Here is an 18,123-nt window from a genome sequence, read left to right as displayed (position 1 = left end):
CTATGTCTGCATTCATAAAGGAGACCTTATATTGTTTTCTCTTTATCTTTTAATATAGTTCTGAATATTTTATAGTGAGAAAATATTTTACTACCTATTAGATATTTAAAAAATGTATACAGCTGGACTTCCCCGGCAGTCCAGTGGTTAAGACTCCACGCTCCCACTGCAGGAGACATGGGTTTGATCCCTGGTTGGGGAACTAAGATCCCACATGCTGCAGGGCCAAAAAAATAAAATAAAATAAAATAAAAATGTAGATAGCAAGAAAAAACTCAGAAAGATTAAATGATTTAATCACACCATCTTCAATTTAATATTACTTAGGACTTTCATCCTTATTTGCATTTAATATAATTTGGTCACTTTGTTTACTTACTTGGCCCTTCAACTTCTGGATAAAAGGGAAATTATCACTCAATGTCACTTAATTGTGTAAATTCTCTATTTTATTATTGATGAGTGTATTATTAAAGAATCATGATTTTTATTTCTCTGAGCGGAAAATGTGAAAGATACTAATTAATAACATATGAAAGAACAAGTTTTAAAAATTTAAAATCATCATCACCAGCTAAGCCCGCTTGCAGCAAACCCCAGTGTAATTTTAATATCATGATCTTCTTGAAGAGCTACCATTCATTATATGTAACTTTTAAAGCTCAACATTCATTAGGTATTTAAGAAAAAATATTTTTCAGAAAGTAACCACATAATATGCACATGGTTACAATTAGATAGTACAGACTAGCACAGAAAAAATTCTAAGTCTCCTATCCATATCCATCCATGGGCTAACCCTATTCCCCTAGAGAAAATCACTTTGTTTCATTTCTGTGTATTGTTCTTTTTGGTGGTTACCGCCACATCTCAGCTTATTTCTTGACATACATTTTAATTATTTACCAATTCCCTGCTGCCAGATGTGAGAATTTAGCTCTTACCATCCCTAATGTAGTTGTATCACTGGTCTAAGTGACATAATCAAACCTCCATTTCCTATTGCCATAAGAACATGTCTAAATGTGAGTCTTTTTTCATGTATCTTTGCTGGGTCCTTTCAATTTAAAGACTTCTTTTCCAGCTATAGGAAATTCTTCTCTATTATTTCTTTAATAATTTCTTCCCCTGGGTTTCTCTGGAATTCTTTGGTGCTAGAACTCCTGGAACAGTCTGTCTGTGTCTTAGCTTTTCTCTCATATCTTCTAGTTATTCCTTCTTGTTCTATGTTTTGTGAAATTTCTTTGATTTTTTTCTTCGAACCCTTCTAATAAGTTTACATTGGCAATAATTTTTCATCTTCAAGAGCTCCTTCCTATTCTGGCTGTCCTTTATTATGTCAGGTTCTTGTTTAATGGAAGTAGTATCTCCTAGAATCTTTGATCAGTACTAATTATTACCAGCAGGTTTTTAAAATTTGTGCTTTCTTTTTGTTAAGTTCTCTTCTATTCTTTGATATATGTTTCATCTGGTGGCACTTTTTCTTCTTCTTTATCATAGTCTTTCTCTTTCATACTGCAGGCTTTCCTCAAATGCCTAGTGATGAGTAACCAGGAGGCATCAGAAATTTTAATCTCTGGGTACAGGGGAGGGGTTTTCTAAATAGCAAACTTCAGTTTAAAATGAGAGGCTTAGGAAGTCAGTCATAAACAGGAAGACCACTAAATGCCAGAATGAGAAAGGCTTTTCTCTGAGCTGCTGACCCCATACTAGCTGTTCCAATTATCCACAGAGGGTATGCCCCATTTCTTCAGAGGGAATGCTCTGTAGGAACCCTAGTGGTGGCAATGCCTGAATACAGACATTTCTGCAAGGGGTAGTGGCAGAGTATGAACAGCAGATTGCTCCATTTATAACATCACATCTTACTCCAGCCCTCCAAGGTATCTGCTTTGAATAATGAAACATTTTTCTTCTTCACCTATATCCCACTTCATATATACTCCTGGCTCTTGCTTCCGCTGCTCTACTTCATTAGGCAGAAGGTTTCCACCCACCTGCCACTATCTCATTAACTAATTTCCTGTCCTCCAATCCACTGGAATGACATGATGTGGGTTTACACATTTAAAAAATTCCTCTACTAGAGTTTTACTGGAATCTTGGAAGGAAGAAAAGAAGTCTACGTTGGCCATTTTCAAGTGCAAGCCTACAAAGCACTTCATATGTAAATTCTCATTGCATATATATATATTTAACTTTGTATTCCAATTATTTATGTACTTGCCTTACCTCTTCCTAAGGAATAATTTCTGATAAAATGCTAGTAAGCTTAAGGGTAGGAAATACATCTGACTCATCTTTGAATCTCCCATAGTGGTTATCAGTGCCTTACACATGATAGATATGCATTCATTCATGCAATACTTATTGAGGATGTCTTATGTGCAAGAAATTAATCAAGGGTTGGAGATAGCAAAATATAAGTGTGGTTTTTCTTTTTTTTTTTTTTGCCATTCAATGAATTTATACTCTGTTAGGTGATTAAGACAGCAGATGTGGGTATCTTTGGCGAGGAGGGGTTAGGAACTGAGGGATTAAGAAACAATAGATCCAAGTGCACTTATGAAGAAAATAATAGGCATATATACTAAGTAGCATAAATTAGGTATAAACAAAGAGTAATTAGAACAGGAGAAGAAACACAGTCTAGATATTTAACTAGCTCTTGTATTCATATAAACATTGCTGTTAGAATAAATACTATGGAGAATAGCTGTGCAGTCAAATAGTTTTAAAGACTGTGTTCCCTAAAACTGAGGATCCACAGTTTAGGCTCCTGACCAAAGCCAGGCAAATGAGTTCCATCTCAGGACTTAGAGATCCAGAAAAGCCAAATCAGGGTCGCTCCACATAAATGAAGCTATAAGACATATCTCTAGAGTTTGTCCTTCTTGAAGGACCAAGTTTTCTGTTAAATAAAAAAATGAGAGGGAAGAATAAAGCTAACACACAGGGGAAAAAACAAAGAACAAAAAAATATTGGACAAAGATGCCTGAATACTGTTCAAGTTTCTAGTTCCAATTTTTAAAAGTTAAAATCTCATGAAGTTTAAGAGTCTAGGTTTACCCAGGCAATAGATCAGCAAAAAGAACAAACTCTTTTTGACCATCCTTTCCTAGGAAGTGTCAATATTTGAATATTTGACCATCCTTTCCTAAGCAGTGTCAATCTTACTGACCTGTCACAGGTATATAAAAAGCAGGCAATTAGCAAAAGTGATAGGAACAAAGTAATAGTCCTATAGTAGACATACTAGTAATAGTAACAGTAACAGTTGTAGTAATAATGGTCCCTACCATTTACTATGTGCTAGATGCTGTAAATAAGTCATTGTTATCCTTTACAACAGTGGCCCCAACCTTTTTGCCACCAGGAACTGGTTTCCTGGAAGACAATTTTTCCACGGACCAGGACGGGGTGGGGGGATGGTTCAGGCGGTAACGCCAGCGACGGGGGGCGATGGGGAGCAGCAGACGAAGCTTCTTCGCTCACTCACTCCTGCCGCTCCCCTCCTGCTGTGCGGCCCGGTTCCTAACAGGCTGCGGACTGGTACTAGTCCGTGGCCTGGGGGTTGGGGACCCCTGCTTTACAAGATCCCTAACAAGGAAGCTATTACTGCCCCCCTTCTGTAGGTGTGACAAAAGGTTCGGAGAGGTTAAAATATTTTGCCCAAAGGTGATCAGCTAGTAAGTAGTGGAAATGGGATTCACACCTTGATCTGTCTGGCCCCGAAGCTTATTTTCTTTTCACTCTGCCTCCTATCAAATAACTGGAATCCAATATGACCTTTGGTCATGATTGGGAAGAACTAATTATACTACTAATGACTGATGGGGTAAATTTTAACAGTATATTACTGTATACTTTAAAAGTATTTTACCAATGTTTTCTATTTTCTAAGTAAATTAAATATAGCACTAGAGTGTATCCTAAAAAATGATTAAAAATTTTATATGGTGTTTGTTTAACAGTCAAACATTTCCAAGTCCCAGAAACTAAAGAAACAAACAAAAAGCACTTATGCTTGAGGGATAATCCTGAGGAAAAATCCTAAGAGCATGGAGTACAAATCCCAGACATTTTCTTCTTCTTCAACACCAACACTCTATATATTATATTATAAGGTGGCAGTAATAAAAAACTGTCGGGGAAGCAAATAAAATCTTTTTAAAGGACAACAGTGGCACTTAACACATTACTTAAAACAGAAAGAAAGAGAAAATGTGGTCAAGAAAATAAAAGGGTCAAAAGAAAATCCCCAGATAAATCAAAATTAAGATAATTTACATGTGGATAGTTGTGCATATTAGTAAATTTTGTCTCAAACAATTAACTTACTTTCGAAGTTCAGCATTCTGTTTTTCCAAGCTCATTTTCATTTCTAGGAGATGATTATTCTCTTGTTTCAACTGCTTTTCTGACATTTTTAGTGTGTTAACTTGCTGTGTTTGCATCTTCAAGTCATTTTGTGTAAGGCAGCGCTTCTGAGTTTCCTGCTCTATTTTTAATGTCAAGTTTCTAACCTAAAAAATAGTGTTATTGGTATGTAAGTAAATTATTTTGACTTTCTTATCAATGAAGCTGGCAGTAAATATGATGATATAAAACAGATTTTTCCCCTTAAACAGTTAATTCACTTCAAAATAAAATATTTCTTGGATTTTCCATAATGACATATTTTTAAAATAAAATATGGTCTTTAAAAATGTTTTAATCATGATTCATTTAGTATATCATCCAAATTCGGTAAAATTTAAAGATTATGGAATATTATTTTACAAGAAAAAATTTTAAATTATAAAACCATCACTGAAACTTTATAAATAAACCTAGTTTACTATTAATTCATTAAATAGTTTACTATTATTTATTAGTAAACTTCACACTTACATCCTCATTTAGCACATCTTTCTGTTTGAGGAGTTCGTTTATTTTCTGCTGTGACTGTTTGAGGTCACAGTCTAATATAGAGCATCTTTTCTCAGCCTCCAGCAACAAGTTCTCTACTTTCTGTTTTAAAGTTCTTTCCTCCAAGAGCTTTTTCTCCATTTCTATTGCCACAAAAATGGACATAATCATGAATCAAACAAAAGAAGCATATCAAATACATGACACAGTGCTAATAAAAATTACAGTACATGATGCTGCCTTAATAATTTTTTAAATTTCCGATTTAATATTTTCATCTCTCCTCTTAATATAATTGAAATGTCAACAATTTCATGCTTGAAAATTAGGTGTTTCATTTGCAGGGTATAAAATTCTACCACACTCCACAATATTACATCCATTTTAATGAAAGCAAAATAATTCTGCCTTTACTTGTGTTTCTAAAAGACATTTACATCTTTTTAAATAAAGATTTATTTTTCTGCTACTCTGTGCTTCTCAGTGTTACTCTTCCTGCCTAAAAACATTAAGCAAGATCCTAATCATTATAGAGGTAGATCCTATGACTTCAATGGCTCTTTCTATATTAGCATATTACTATGCAGAGGATGAAAATATATGTTTTAGGGAGTTGGCAGAGGACAGGACTCTAGAACCAAACTTCCTGAGTTTATTCTGACACTTCCTAATTATTTGACTAGCCAACTTAATTAACCTCTCTGAGGCTCAGTTTTCTTATCTCTAGAATGGTGATAATAGCACCTACACCCATAGGGATTTTGCAAAGATTCTGCATTAACATATGTGTAGTACTTAAATGCTGCCTGGATACGGCAAGCACTTGATAAGTGCTCACACAGGAGAATTTTCAGTGACCTAAGAAAATGTTCACAATATTTTTTAAAAGGAAAAAAACCAAAACAGTAGAGGAAATTGAGAAAATATACAAAATATCATCCTGATTTAGTAGCATTCTGGTTAATCTTTACTTTTAATTTTCCTATATTTTCTAAATGATTTGCAACAAACTTTTAATTTGTTTTATTAATCAGAAAAGACTTCTAAAGACCTTTTTTCAATCTCAAAGTGAAGAGCAAAGTTTATGTCTAATCAAGTGATTTCATATTAACTGCAAGTTATTACATGTAAAGGATTACTGATGTACTGATTAGAAAATCTGTTCAAATTCAATAGATTCTTCTGCTCCTTCATACCTAATGTTCAACCTCTAATGATCATTTATTACAAAGTTATATTGGGTAAAAATTAAACCTTATGAATTTTCAGTTTTTAATGAACTGTCTTCAAAAGTGTAGAAAAATGAAACCATTTTTTACACACTACTAAAAATAGCTAGCATTTCTAAGCACTTTTCAGGTATCATTATACTTGGTTTTCACAACAACCTAATACAGTAATTGTCCCTTTACAGGAAACAAGGCACAAAAAGGATAAGTAACTAGAGAAAGTCACGTAACTAGTAATTCATTGCTAAGCCATATTCTTAAACAAAGAATGCAATGCAATGACATGCATTGGAAAGACCAAAGGCTTTATACCAGATGTGAGTACCATCTATAAAATGTAAGTTTTGTGTATTCATACAAAATATGAAAGTCATCTGTATCTTACGTTACAGCTGTAAAAAGGAATTTTAAAAAATGAGTTATTATTATGCTAAATTGGTTTATTTTCAACACTTCAGAGAATAATCTATAAACAAATGTACTCATTTTAAAAACTAATCACCCTAATGTGGGCACAGAGAATAGAAAGAGGCATGAGTGAACTCACTGAGATGAGGAAAATAAAGATTCTGTATCTTGTTTTGGGTAGTGATTATATGTGTGTGTTACAAATGTGAAAAATGTTTGCATTTTATTGCATCTAAATTATGACCTCAAAAGAAATTCAACTTTGTCTTTTTAGGCCATGGACAGGGAAACATGGCCCACTAACTTTCTTGTTAGATATTTCTAAATAAAGCACTCATTTCATCTTTTATCATCTAGAATCAATGCCTTAAACTAAACTGTTTAAAAAAAAAATCTCCAATTTTAATTACATTCAATAGTTTAAAGGCTATTTATTGCTAAGTTATTAATAAATGTTATGCTTTAATATGAAGTGAAATTTCTGTTTAAGAGTTTTATAAATCTTTGACAAGAACACTTTATTTCCTTTGGAATTTCAAATCCATCATATATGAACAGTCAGTTTGGAAGACAAGAAATTATCTAAAAGACAATTAATTCCAAGATACGGGCTTGGTTTGTGGAAAAGTTCACTTTGTTATCTTACCCTACACTCATTAGTATTGTGTGACTTTGACCAAATCTAGCTAGTATCTTTATCATGCCAGATTTCAAAATATTCAGTGAACTTATATTCTATAAACTCGCAAGACTTTTGTAACACCAGCTGGTGAAATGTCAAACTAAATATTATAAAAAGAGCATATCCCCCAAATCTGAATAGATGTATCTAGAGCTTCGCACTCTGCATGCCTGCCACTGTTGATAGCACTGAACTATTAACTTCTATCTGATCTAGAAATTTGGTTGAGTAATTCTGTGTTGGGGGCTTACTACCTTAGAAATGGCTGCTGCCTTCAAGGAAAAACATATATGTAAAGCTTCCCTAATACTTTTTAAAATATTTTTCAAAATCAGAGTTGAATACAAAATCAATTCTGTAAAATGTTGCTGAAAACCCTCTTATGAAAATGCGTACCTTTCATGGCTTCTGATTTAGCTTCTTCAATGGATTCATAAATCTTATTTTTATCTGCCAGCCGTGCTTTTGTAGCCTTATGTTCAGCCTCTTCTTGTTCTAAGCTCTGCTGTATAACTTTTAGTTGGTATGTCATATCTATTTCCATGTTGTTCTTCTCCTATTAAAGATTTTAAATGGCAGCTATCAACAAAAAAGACTGGCTTGCAATTTCAAAAACAGTCTTTTTTTTAAACAGGTTTACTAATAATGTTCAACGTGTTCTCTCCGATCTTCAAACTTCTTGTAAAAGTAATCGATGTACTCTACCTGTTCACTTCCCTCTGTACCCATCTCCCACATCTCCGCTCTACTGTTTTGAGATCTTCATTGAGATTGCTTGAGCTCAGTAAAGTGACAAATGATATCTCAATATCAAATTCAACAGACATTTATAGTCTTTATTTCATTTGAACTCACTGTTGTCCTTGAAACTATTTCCTTGACATACCTGACACTGAACTCACTTGGCTCTCCCCATCCTGCTCTCATCTTTTCTGTTGCATGTGAAGTTTTCTCCCAGCTGCCCCTGAAATGTTGGGTGTTCTCTGGAGTAGTGTTCTTTAGCCATAATGCTTCTCCTCTTCCTACATTATTACTTCTCAAACTTTTAAAACATACCTAATGTTTCCCTTTGCTATATCTAAAAAAAAAAAAAAAAAAGAAATCTCAGGATCCTCTACTATTCACCCTTATTTTCCACATAGGAGACTTGTTTTAAGTTGAGAATCTTTAATAGAAGTCAGTCTATTTTCGATATATCCTCAAAAGATTTTCTAATTCTTTGTTTTCTACAATTTATATTGTAAATATAGGTATTTCTTTTGTTTTTCAAGAATAAAAATGATTTTTTTCAAACTACACAATCCACCAACAGAGTAATTTACTCTGCTCTGAAAAACCAATGCTCTAAGCAATCTCTTTGCAGATGGGCTCTTCCAGTCACATGGTTTGAGTTACTTCTATATCGATGACTCTCAAATATTTCTAGCTGCTACTACCATAGCTGACTTCTTTGTAGACATCCTAATTTGGCTGTCTCACAGGCACCTCAACTTAGGACTAAAATGGATTTATCACTGTCTCCTCTAAAACAGCTATTTTTCCTTTATTCTTTATTAATTAATGGTACCACTATAGACTTCGTCACAAACTAGGAACCCAAAACTCATTCTTGAGTACTATTCACATGCCATATCTAATCAATCACTAAGTGTTCTCAAATATTCCTCCTCCAAATATTTCTCAGATTCATCCTTATTTTCCATCCTTTGAACTACTGTACTAGTTAAGTCTCCATTATCTAGGTTACTGAAAAAGCCTCTGACTAATCTACCTACGTCATCGTGTCCTCCTCAAACCTAGTTTCCACATGGTACATAATGATCTATCTTAAATGTTCCTCTAATAAAATCATCCAACTTAAAAGCCCTTCAGTGGCTAGTCCATTACTTAGAGCAACTAAGTGTTGTTAATAGAGTATTCAACATCTTGCATGGCCTGGCTCATGCCTGGCTCTGTAGCCTCACTCAGGCCAGTGAATTCATCACACTTTAACATTAGGTTTTCAGGCCAATTTTAACCTGACGTCTATTTTTGTAAAATTTCATTAGATCATAGCCATGCCCATTCCTTTTACTGCAGCAGAGACCATATGGCCTGCAAAGTCTAAAGTATTTACTGTCTTTCCCTTAAAAGATTAAAATTTGTTGACCCCTGCTCTTTACTCCAGAAATACTGAATGGTTTGCATTTAAATAAACTGACTATGACTTTTTTATTTTCTATCCTCTGTGCCTTTTGCCCATGCTGTCCTCCCCAACTTTACCCTGTCAACCAATCCTGCCCTGTCAGATTGGGAATTCATTCTGTGCGCCCAATATACCCTGCCCATACCTCTCATTCTACTTACCACACTGCATTAGAATTATCTGTGTACTTTATTATTACTTTAGAAATTACCCATTAGACTGTGAGATTGTTAAGGGGAAGAACTGCATCCTGATATTTCTACCACATATGATACATTAAATACTTAAATGAATGAATAAATAAGTGAATGAAAATAAAATATTAACTGCACAGAGCCTAAAAATTATCCCTGGCTTATAGTACTTTTTGGTAAACTGCTAAATGAAAAGTCGCGATAACTTTACGTCGTTTTAAAGACATATTGTAAGATGGGCTTCCCTGGTGGCGCAGTGGTTAAGAATCCACCTGACAATGCAGGGGACACGGGTTCGATCCCTGGTCTAGGAAGATCCCGCATGCCGTGGAGCAACTAAGCTCGCGAGCCACAACTACTGAGCCTGCGCTCTACAGCCCACGAGCCAGAACTACTGAAGCCTGCGCGCCTAGAGCCCATGCTCCACAACAAGAGAAGCCACTGCAATGAGAAGCCCGCTCACCGAGCCCGTGCTCCACAACAAGAGAAGCCACTGCAATGAGAAGCCCGCTCACCACAACGAAGAGTAGCCCCCGCACACAGCAACAAAGAACCAATGCAGCCAAAAATAAATAAATAAAATAAATTTACTTTTTTAAAAAAAAGATATATTGTAAGTCAAAATTTGCGTTTTCCTTGGATGCCCAGGAAGAAGCATCCTCATTATACACCCCACGAGAGATTCTCCCTTCATAAGCATCTAACATCTAAAGGGCTGCTTGTATAGTGTTATGGTAAGCCTTAAAATACACATCCCTAATCTACATAACCAAGTGTGAATATAGGAAAGTACATGAGTGTTGGAAATATTTCAGTTACTAATTTTCCTTATTTTAGAGTAAGTTTTTCAACCCCAAACTGTCTAGTCATTTACTTACACAAATGTAAAACTTAACATGTTTTACCTTTTCCAAATCAGTAAGTCTCTCCTGTAGTTGTCTCTTCTCAATCTCTACTTTTGCTAATAAGATTTTGCCATTCTTTAAATCTTCTTCTAGGCCAGATATTCTACCTAAAATTGAAACATTTTTAAAAACAATAAACTCATATAGTATATATATTAAACTTAGAGTAAAAAATTTGGAATTCACCTCATTCCTTAAAGTTGTTATTTATGAGCAGAACTTCTATAATTGTTGGTATAGTGCTTTAGAGTTAATTCGACTGGAATCCAATCTACCACCTTTAGAAGTGGTTTGTTACTTAAAATACTTCATACTATTTGAAAGTAAATCTTTCATTCATAAAATTTTGTAACAATGTATTTCTAATATGCTAACCTTACATAACAGAGTAGTATATTCAGACATGTACCATTCTAGCACATTATCCATCATCTAAGGTTATTCCCAAAACACAAATCATTAAGATGAACTTAAGTGCAATATCTACTTTAATACCTTGTAAATCATTAATAATCTCTGATCCATGGGTTCGGTCCCTCCTTTCAGATTCTAGCACTGACTGAAGATTGATAAATTCCTTTTCAAGTTTTAACTTGGCAGTCTCCAGCAGGCAATTTTTATCTTGTAGATCTCTATTGTTAGATTCCAGCTGTTGAATCTGTTTTGAACTTTCTGCCTGGGTTTTTCTTAGCCGGGCTGCAGTATCAGATTCTGTTCGCAGCAAAGCATTGGTTTCATCCAGCTGTTATTCCATTCAAAACCAAACAAACACAGGTATATATGATGAAAATACCTTCAATTTATTACCCCATTACAAACTATTTAAAATAAACAAAAACCTAAAAATATCTTCCTAATGATTTCCTTTTTGTAACACTGCCAATTAAAACAAATGTTAACAGTCATAAATAAAATTCAATATCCTTATAAATTGGGATCAACCTACTTGTCTCTGGAGTTGATTCACTTTCTCAGTGGATATTTGAGAGTTCTGATTCCTTTTTTTCAAATCTTCAAGTTGATCTTTTAAACTGTTAACTGTGATAAAAAGCATTTTAATGGTAAGCTTCAACACAACACACACATACACACAAACTTCTTCTCTTAGTATTTAATATTCTACACCACAAACCATCATTCTCCAAATTTCGCTTCTTGTCTGCTTCTTGATCAGCTTTCCGCTGATATTCTGCATTTTTGTGCTGAAGAAGCGCCTTTTCTCTTTCTAATTGTCTTAATGCTGATTCCACATTTTTCCTTAAGGTAATCTGAAATAATGCTTGAAGTTATTATCAAAGGAAAGTATGTATAAAAATCAAACGAAAACAAAAAATATTTCAGTTACATCAAGCAAATAAAAAAGACCTTTAAAAAAGCTATTAACTGCCCTTTTGTTAAAACTACAATGTTTTCCATATTTTTTAAATAGCACACTATTCTTAAATAATCAAGACCACAAGTGTTTTGTTTACTACTGAAAGTCAAAATTTCTGTAACATTCCATCACCACTGAACCATCTTTACTTAATACAAACTATGGGTCTGAATAAAAAAAGAAACAATTGTCAATTTCTATTTTTAAGCCATATAAGTAATATGAGTGCAATTTTCTTTTTACTGGAAATATCTACACATACTAAATTGACTCATTTGCAAAAACATAACAAAATGAAGCCTATTATCATGGTTACCCTATAATCTGAGAGTCCTGTCCACCAATGCTACAAGGTAGATTTTACTATATAACAAGGTATGTATTAATATGGCACTAAAAGAACTCTGTAGATAAGTCAGGCATCAAAACTTTTTATGAACAAAAATGTTAATAAAAGCACAGAGCGACTTTACCTCTTCTTCTAGCTCCTTTGCTACTTTCTCCAGGCGAGTATTAACAGATCTAAAGAATTTCAAAGGCAACAGTAAATAATTCTCTCCTAGTTTACAATAAAGACATTTACCATAAATTATAAAATTATCATATAATTACTTTGTAGCTCTTCTTTTTTAGTAAAATGTTTAAACTTACATTTTAAAATATAACACTTAATTATCTACAAAACATACTTGCACTTCTGCTCTAGTTCCTCTTTGGCTTGTATCTCACTGCTAAGGTGTTCTTCTAATGTGTATAGTTTTTTCTGAATCTGTCAGAAAATAAAAAACTATAATTATAAAGTCTGATCATATTTAAAAGATGAGAGGCTTAAAGAAAACAATGATAATCTTTTTCCTTTCAACTTAATATAGGTACAGTTTTTGTACCTTCTTAATGTGATTTTTATTGACAGAGAGAAAAAATCCTCCATCTCTTGCTTTCTATTACAGTACACATGTATGTATGAACACACTATGTAAACATAAGAATAAAAAGCTCCAATCTTGGTAGAATTCTTCTATGACACCAAGTTTCTCATTCATTATGAACAAAGGACATCCTTTGATACCCTCCATCGTTCTTTTGTAGATTATTTATTCGAAAATACTGTCACCATTTGTGCTTATAAAGATAAAAGGTCTACATCTGAAACAAATATTTGGAATATTTGACTGAACACGCTCAAAAACATATTACTTTCCTTAAAAATAATAAAAGCTCTTCCCATTTTTCCAAAGGAGACATGCAGATAGCCAAGAGATCTATGAAAAGATGTTCAACATCACTAATTATTAGGGAAATGCAAATGAAAACCATAATGAGATATCACCTCACACCTGACAGAATGGCTATCATCAAAAAGACAAAAATAACAAATAGTGGAGAGCATGTGGAGAAAAGGGAACCCTGGTGCAGTGTTGGTGGGGATGTAAATTGGTACAGCCACTATGGAGAACAGTATGGAGATTCTTCAAAAGATAAGGATAGAACTCCCATACAATCCAGCTATTCCACTTCTGAGTATTTATCTGAAGAATATGAAAACACTAATTCAAAAAGATATATGCACCCAAGTTATGGAAACAACCTGAGTATCCACTGGTGGATCAATGAATAAAGAAGATGTGGTATATATACACAGTGGAAACCACTACTCAGCCATAAAAAAAAAGTGAAATCTTGCCATTTGCAACATGGATGAACCTTGAGGGTATTAGAAATAAGTCAAAAAGTGAAAGACAAAAACCATATGGTATCACTCATGCGGAAACAAACACACACACACAGAAAAGGAAAGAAAATAAAACAAAAACAAAGACAAACTCAAAGACAGGGAACAGACTGGTCATTACCAGAGGAAAAGGTGGTTAGGGCTGGATGAAGTGAGTGAATGGGGTCAAGTGTATGGTGATGGATGATTACTAGACTTTTGATAATGATCACTTTGCAATGAATACAGAAGGAGAATCATAATGTTGTACACCTGAAACTTATGTAATGTTACATACCAATTTTCCCTCAAAAAAAGATATATAAAAGCTCTTCTTTATATCTTCCTACACTGTGCCAGGCACAATACTGTGAAAAGTTGTCAACAATAACTCTTTTGGATAAATGACAACTAATTAATTACAAGTCATCTTGCCATAAGGCCAGATATGTCGGGCTTTAAACAAACTAAAATTATCGAAAGTATTAAATAATTCATTTTGGGAGGCTTACTGCCTTTATAAAGGATTTAACTTTTCAAGTTCCTTTTGTGTTTTAGGTACAGTGGCAGGCACTTTACAAATACTGTCTCATTAATCCTAACAAAACCCCTAAAAAGATGGGTAGTATTATATCTATTCAATAAAGAAACTGAAATCCAAAAAAGGTGAACAGCTAGGCCAAGATAGCATAGCTAATAAGTGGCAGTGCCCCAAAAGATCCTGATCTATTAGATTCCATGGCCAATGTTCTTTCCACTATTCTTTCTAGTGATTAAGTTCTCCATGATTTCTTAAATATTTCATATACCTTAAGCAAAACTGTATACTTCCCTAGTAAGAAAATACAGGCCAATGAACTAGTCAAGTTTAACAGCTTTTGGCTGCTACTATATTAGTATAATTTGATCACACTAGTTATCACATGCTAATCAAAAGTCCTTGCTGCTACTTATATATCCTTAATAAATAAAAACAAGAAAATTACATAATATATATTTTAAACAACAGATCCATAGGTGCAATAATAAAAAGAATACTTGGTAGAAAAAAGGTTGAGAACTTCTCTCTTGGGTAGGTGTAGTACTCCAAATGCTAGGTGGAATATGATTATAACAAAACATCGCTAGAGTGATGAGATTTTCCTGTTTTTCAACATATTTGACATCAACATACCTCTTGACTCTCCTATTTAAAACAAAACAAAAACATTAAAATGCTTGTTATGCTTTGTAAAATTCCTAAAACACAAATCATACCAAAATTACCCAACTAATTTTTTTTAGCTTTTATAGGTTTTGAAGAGAAAAATGTTTAGCATCCTCATTTATGTGTATGTGTGTTCATGATTTAGCTTTGTATAGAGGTCACAAAATATTGTAACATTTTGATAAAATTATCCTTTACATGAATTCATTGCTAAATAGTCAAAATTTAAATTATCTACTATTTCTATATCCTTACAGCTTATTATCTGTACTCTTTTATAGTACTAAGATCATAAAATTTTCTAACTGGTAGAAAATACAGCTGTTTGTAAACCTAATTCTATCACTTTTGCTACTAAAACTAAACCTAAAGCCATGTATAAGTCATCTTTTCACTAGCCATTGGATCTCACACAGTGATACTTGTCAAATAAATGAATCACTTCAATGTTATGCTGAACTGGATTGCAAGAAGGAATGCCATCTAAAAGTAGCATCAAGTGAACTTTAAAACTACAGGGATATTACTAAAATATTTGAACACGTATAGAGTAGTAAAAATTTATACATACTTCGTTTTTCCTTGACTGTATTGAATCATTTTCTTTACAAGATGGAGAGTCACTTAATAACCTAGAAGGAAAGGCAGGAAATAAATTCTTTTGCATGTCATTTTAACTCATTTTCTAATACCAAGTTATTCTCAGAATTAAATTCCAACCACAGATTCTCTTTCTTTTCACTTCAACATATTTAAAATGAAGTAATATTTTCCCCTCTAGAGATGTATAACATTTTCAATCATTTAAAATGATAAATATTTCTTGCCTCTCGCTCTTAAGCGGATGTTCTAGTCTTTAACATCGTTGAGACTGGAGTCACTAAATAGAACTACACTTTTCTCCCTATTCATCTCATTTTGAGTTCCTGTAACCAGCTTATTCTTTTTTTTCTAGGAATCTTCTAGAAAGAGACAGCTCTCCTCCTTTTCAAAAATAACATCTCTTGATCTCCAGGTCTTAATACACAAATCATCACTTCTATCGAACTGCCAATTTCTCGCTTAGCTGGGTCCTTCCTCACTGTGTATAAACATGCTTGGGCTTCTCCTGGCACTGATGTCCTCAGTTTAGTCAGCACTACAGTAGTTTTCAGAACACTGTCCTTAGCAGGGTGAATAACTCATGCTGGTTCGCCTGGGATTTTCTTGGTCCCACACCACATCCCAGGAAACCCCTCAGTCCTGGGGAAACCATAATGGTTGATCACCCCGACCATTACACACATGGAAATACCAAAAATTTCTCAAATATATGTCTCTCAAACGTCTTTAACACTTCATTCAACTGTTTAACAGTTTTCAGTGGCTCTTCACTGCCTGTCAAAGTCAAAAGTCCCTTAGCACAGCACACAACAATCATCTGTTGCATTATGCTTCCCCTAAACTCCAACTCTAGTCTGTTTTCTAATTTTATACCCAATACTCACTCCAGTTGACCAATATGTATTGAATGATCTTGTGCCAGGCTCTGCACTACATGGAGGGATTACAGGCAAGAAAATCACCGTCCCATTAAATCCTCCAAATGGTCATGATACAGTGATATATATATGCCCTATGTTTGAACCCTACTGGACTATACCACTCTGCTCCCAAAGTATGCTTACATTCCAAACTTTTGCTTCCACTATTCACCTCCCCACTATACTCACCTAACCTCCTTGCATCTCAGCCACTCAAAACCCTTTCTTAACTTTAGACTTGGCTAAGATGCTACCTCTTCCCTGAGGTCTTACCTGACTTCCCCCTACCCTCGTCCCAAAGAGACGTGACTTTTATTTTTCTTCTGAACCATCTCATATCTTTTTGGTACCTTTCTTAAGGCAAATATCAAATTTTACCCTTCATTATGACTATATCATTCTCCTATATCCCTTATTAGTTGACAAGCTCCTTCAAAAGTAGGTGTTTGGTCTTACTCTACATCCCCCAAAGAACACAGAACATTGCCTTACATTCATTTGTAAATTAATATCATATAAAATTCTATGAAAAAACTCAGTTTAAAACAAATTAACACTTTATCTTCTATAATTCAGAGTCTCGAAGTAAGACAACTCTTTATAGCCAGATGCTGAAAACAATAAAAATGTAACAAACAAATCACATACAAATTTTCTCTATAGTAGGTAAATCCTATAAAAGGCAGCTGATTTCCCACAAAAGCTTTAGGAATTGGGAAGGTTTCTACATCTCCTTTATCATCTTCAATGTCATCAAAATTGCTGCTGTCTATGTCACTGCTGAGTTCAGGTACCACAGGAGCTGCCGCTATTAAAAGAAAAGAAACAAATTATTTAATAATAATATATCTGATTTAAAATTATATAAACGACCCCTGTTTTGTTTTATATTAGTAATTATATATTATTAATAATATGTGATATAAACATATTACATATTGATATTTGATTCATTAACAATACTATATTATTATGATTTACTATAGAATATTTTAGTAACAGATTTTGTTTTATCATTTCAAAGAACTGAAATTTTATGTGTTTTATTATTATATTAGATTGGCTTTAAATATAGATAAATCAATCAAACAAGGAAAGCAGGATGATATTATTCTAGGTGCTAAAGTTACAAGCAGCAATAACTTGCATATACGTTCTTTAGTCTTCAGTTTTCTACCTTCTTTAAGTAGAAATATTTCTTACTCTTCAAATGAATTAATGTTAAATATACATGAAGTTTAAATGAATTACTATGCTTACTCTAGTATTCGCCAGAGTATGGTCTCCATAAGTAACTAATTACTGATTTATTAATTCAAACATCTGAATTAAAGAATTGTATTTCCCCAATTCTGAAAATTACTGAGGTCCATAAAACTTAGCTTGACAAATTAAGAAATCTATGTTTATCATAAAAGCACTGGGAAATAAAGACATATTAGTTTGCTAAGATAGTGAGGTAATATTAATTTAGTTATAAATACTGCTTCAGAACAAATTGAAATGAAACCTCTCAATTTAAAAATTAGTTAGCATTAAGTGTACAGACATGCTTGTTAATTCAGAAGAGGAATGAATTTATGAGATTTAAAATGTGATGAAATGGAAATATTTAAATTTATTGACTTACTCTCTCTTATGTTATCCCAATTCCATTGATCATTCTTAAAGAAAGGATGTTGTTTGATTTCTTCTACTCCATTTCTTCCAAGTCGTACCTCCCTAAACAATGCAGTTAAAAACTGTATTATAAAGAGTAACATTATATAAATACAAAAATATTAACTCTTAT

At 33.5% G+C, this 18,123-nt stretch overlaps 1 protein-coding gene across 1 annotated transcript in view; it reads right to left on the bottom strand.

Moving 5' to 3' along the window:
- The window catches only part of ROCK2 (Rho associated coiled-coil containing protein kinase 2), a 143,352-nt gene that overhangs the window by 25,067 nt on the left and 100,162 nt on the right, over window positions 1-18,123 (bottom strand). The window contains exons 8-20 of the mRNA XM_059942209.1: window positions 17,962-18,053; window positions 16,980-17,139; window positions 15,380-15,440; window positions 14,776-14,787; window positions 12,580-12,659; window positions 12,364-12,412; window positions 11,648-11,783; window positions 11,462-11,553; window positions 11,011-11,257; window positions 10,516-10,622; window positions 7,628-7,787; window positions 4,895-5,055; window positions 4,343-4,527 (exon numbers count right to left, since the gene is read on the bottom strand). Coding sequence (XP_059798192.1) covers window positions 4,343-4,527; window positions 4,895-5,055; window positions 7,628-7,787; window positions 10,516-10,622; window positions 11,011-11,257; window positions 11,462-11,553; window positions 11,648-11,783; window positions 12,364-12,412; window positions 12,580-12,659; window positions 14,776-14,787; window positions 15,380-15,440; window positions 16,980-17,139; window positions 17,962-18,053 — 1,542 coding nt within the window. The remainder of the gene's footprint in view (window positions 1-4,342; window positions 4,528-4,894; window positions 5,056-7,627; window positions 7,788-10,515; window positions 10,623-11,010; window positions 11,258-11,461; window positions 11,554-11,647; window positions 11,784-12,363; window positions 12,413-12,579; window positions 12,660-14,775; window positions 14,788-15,379; window positions 15,441-16,979; window positions 17,140-17,961; window positions 18,054-18,123) is intronic.

The sequence above is a fragment of the Balaenoptera ricei genome, chromosome 13 (genome assembly GCF_028023285.1).
Source record: "Balaenoptera ricei isolate mBalRic1 chromosome 13, mBalRic1.hap2, whole genome shotgun sequence".
NCBI classification, from domain to species: Eukaryota; Metazoa; Chordata; class Mammalia; order Artiodactyla; family Balaenopteridae; genus Balaenoptera; species Balaenoptera ricei.
This window is presented reverse-complemented; position numbering and strand designations above follow the sequence as displayed.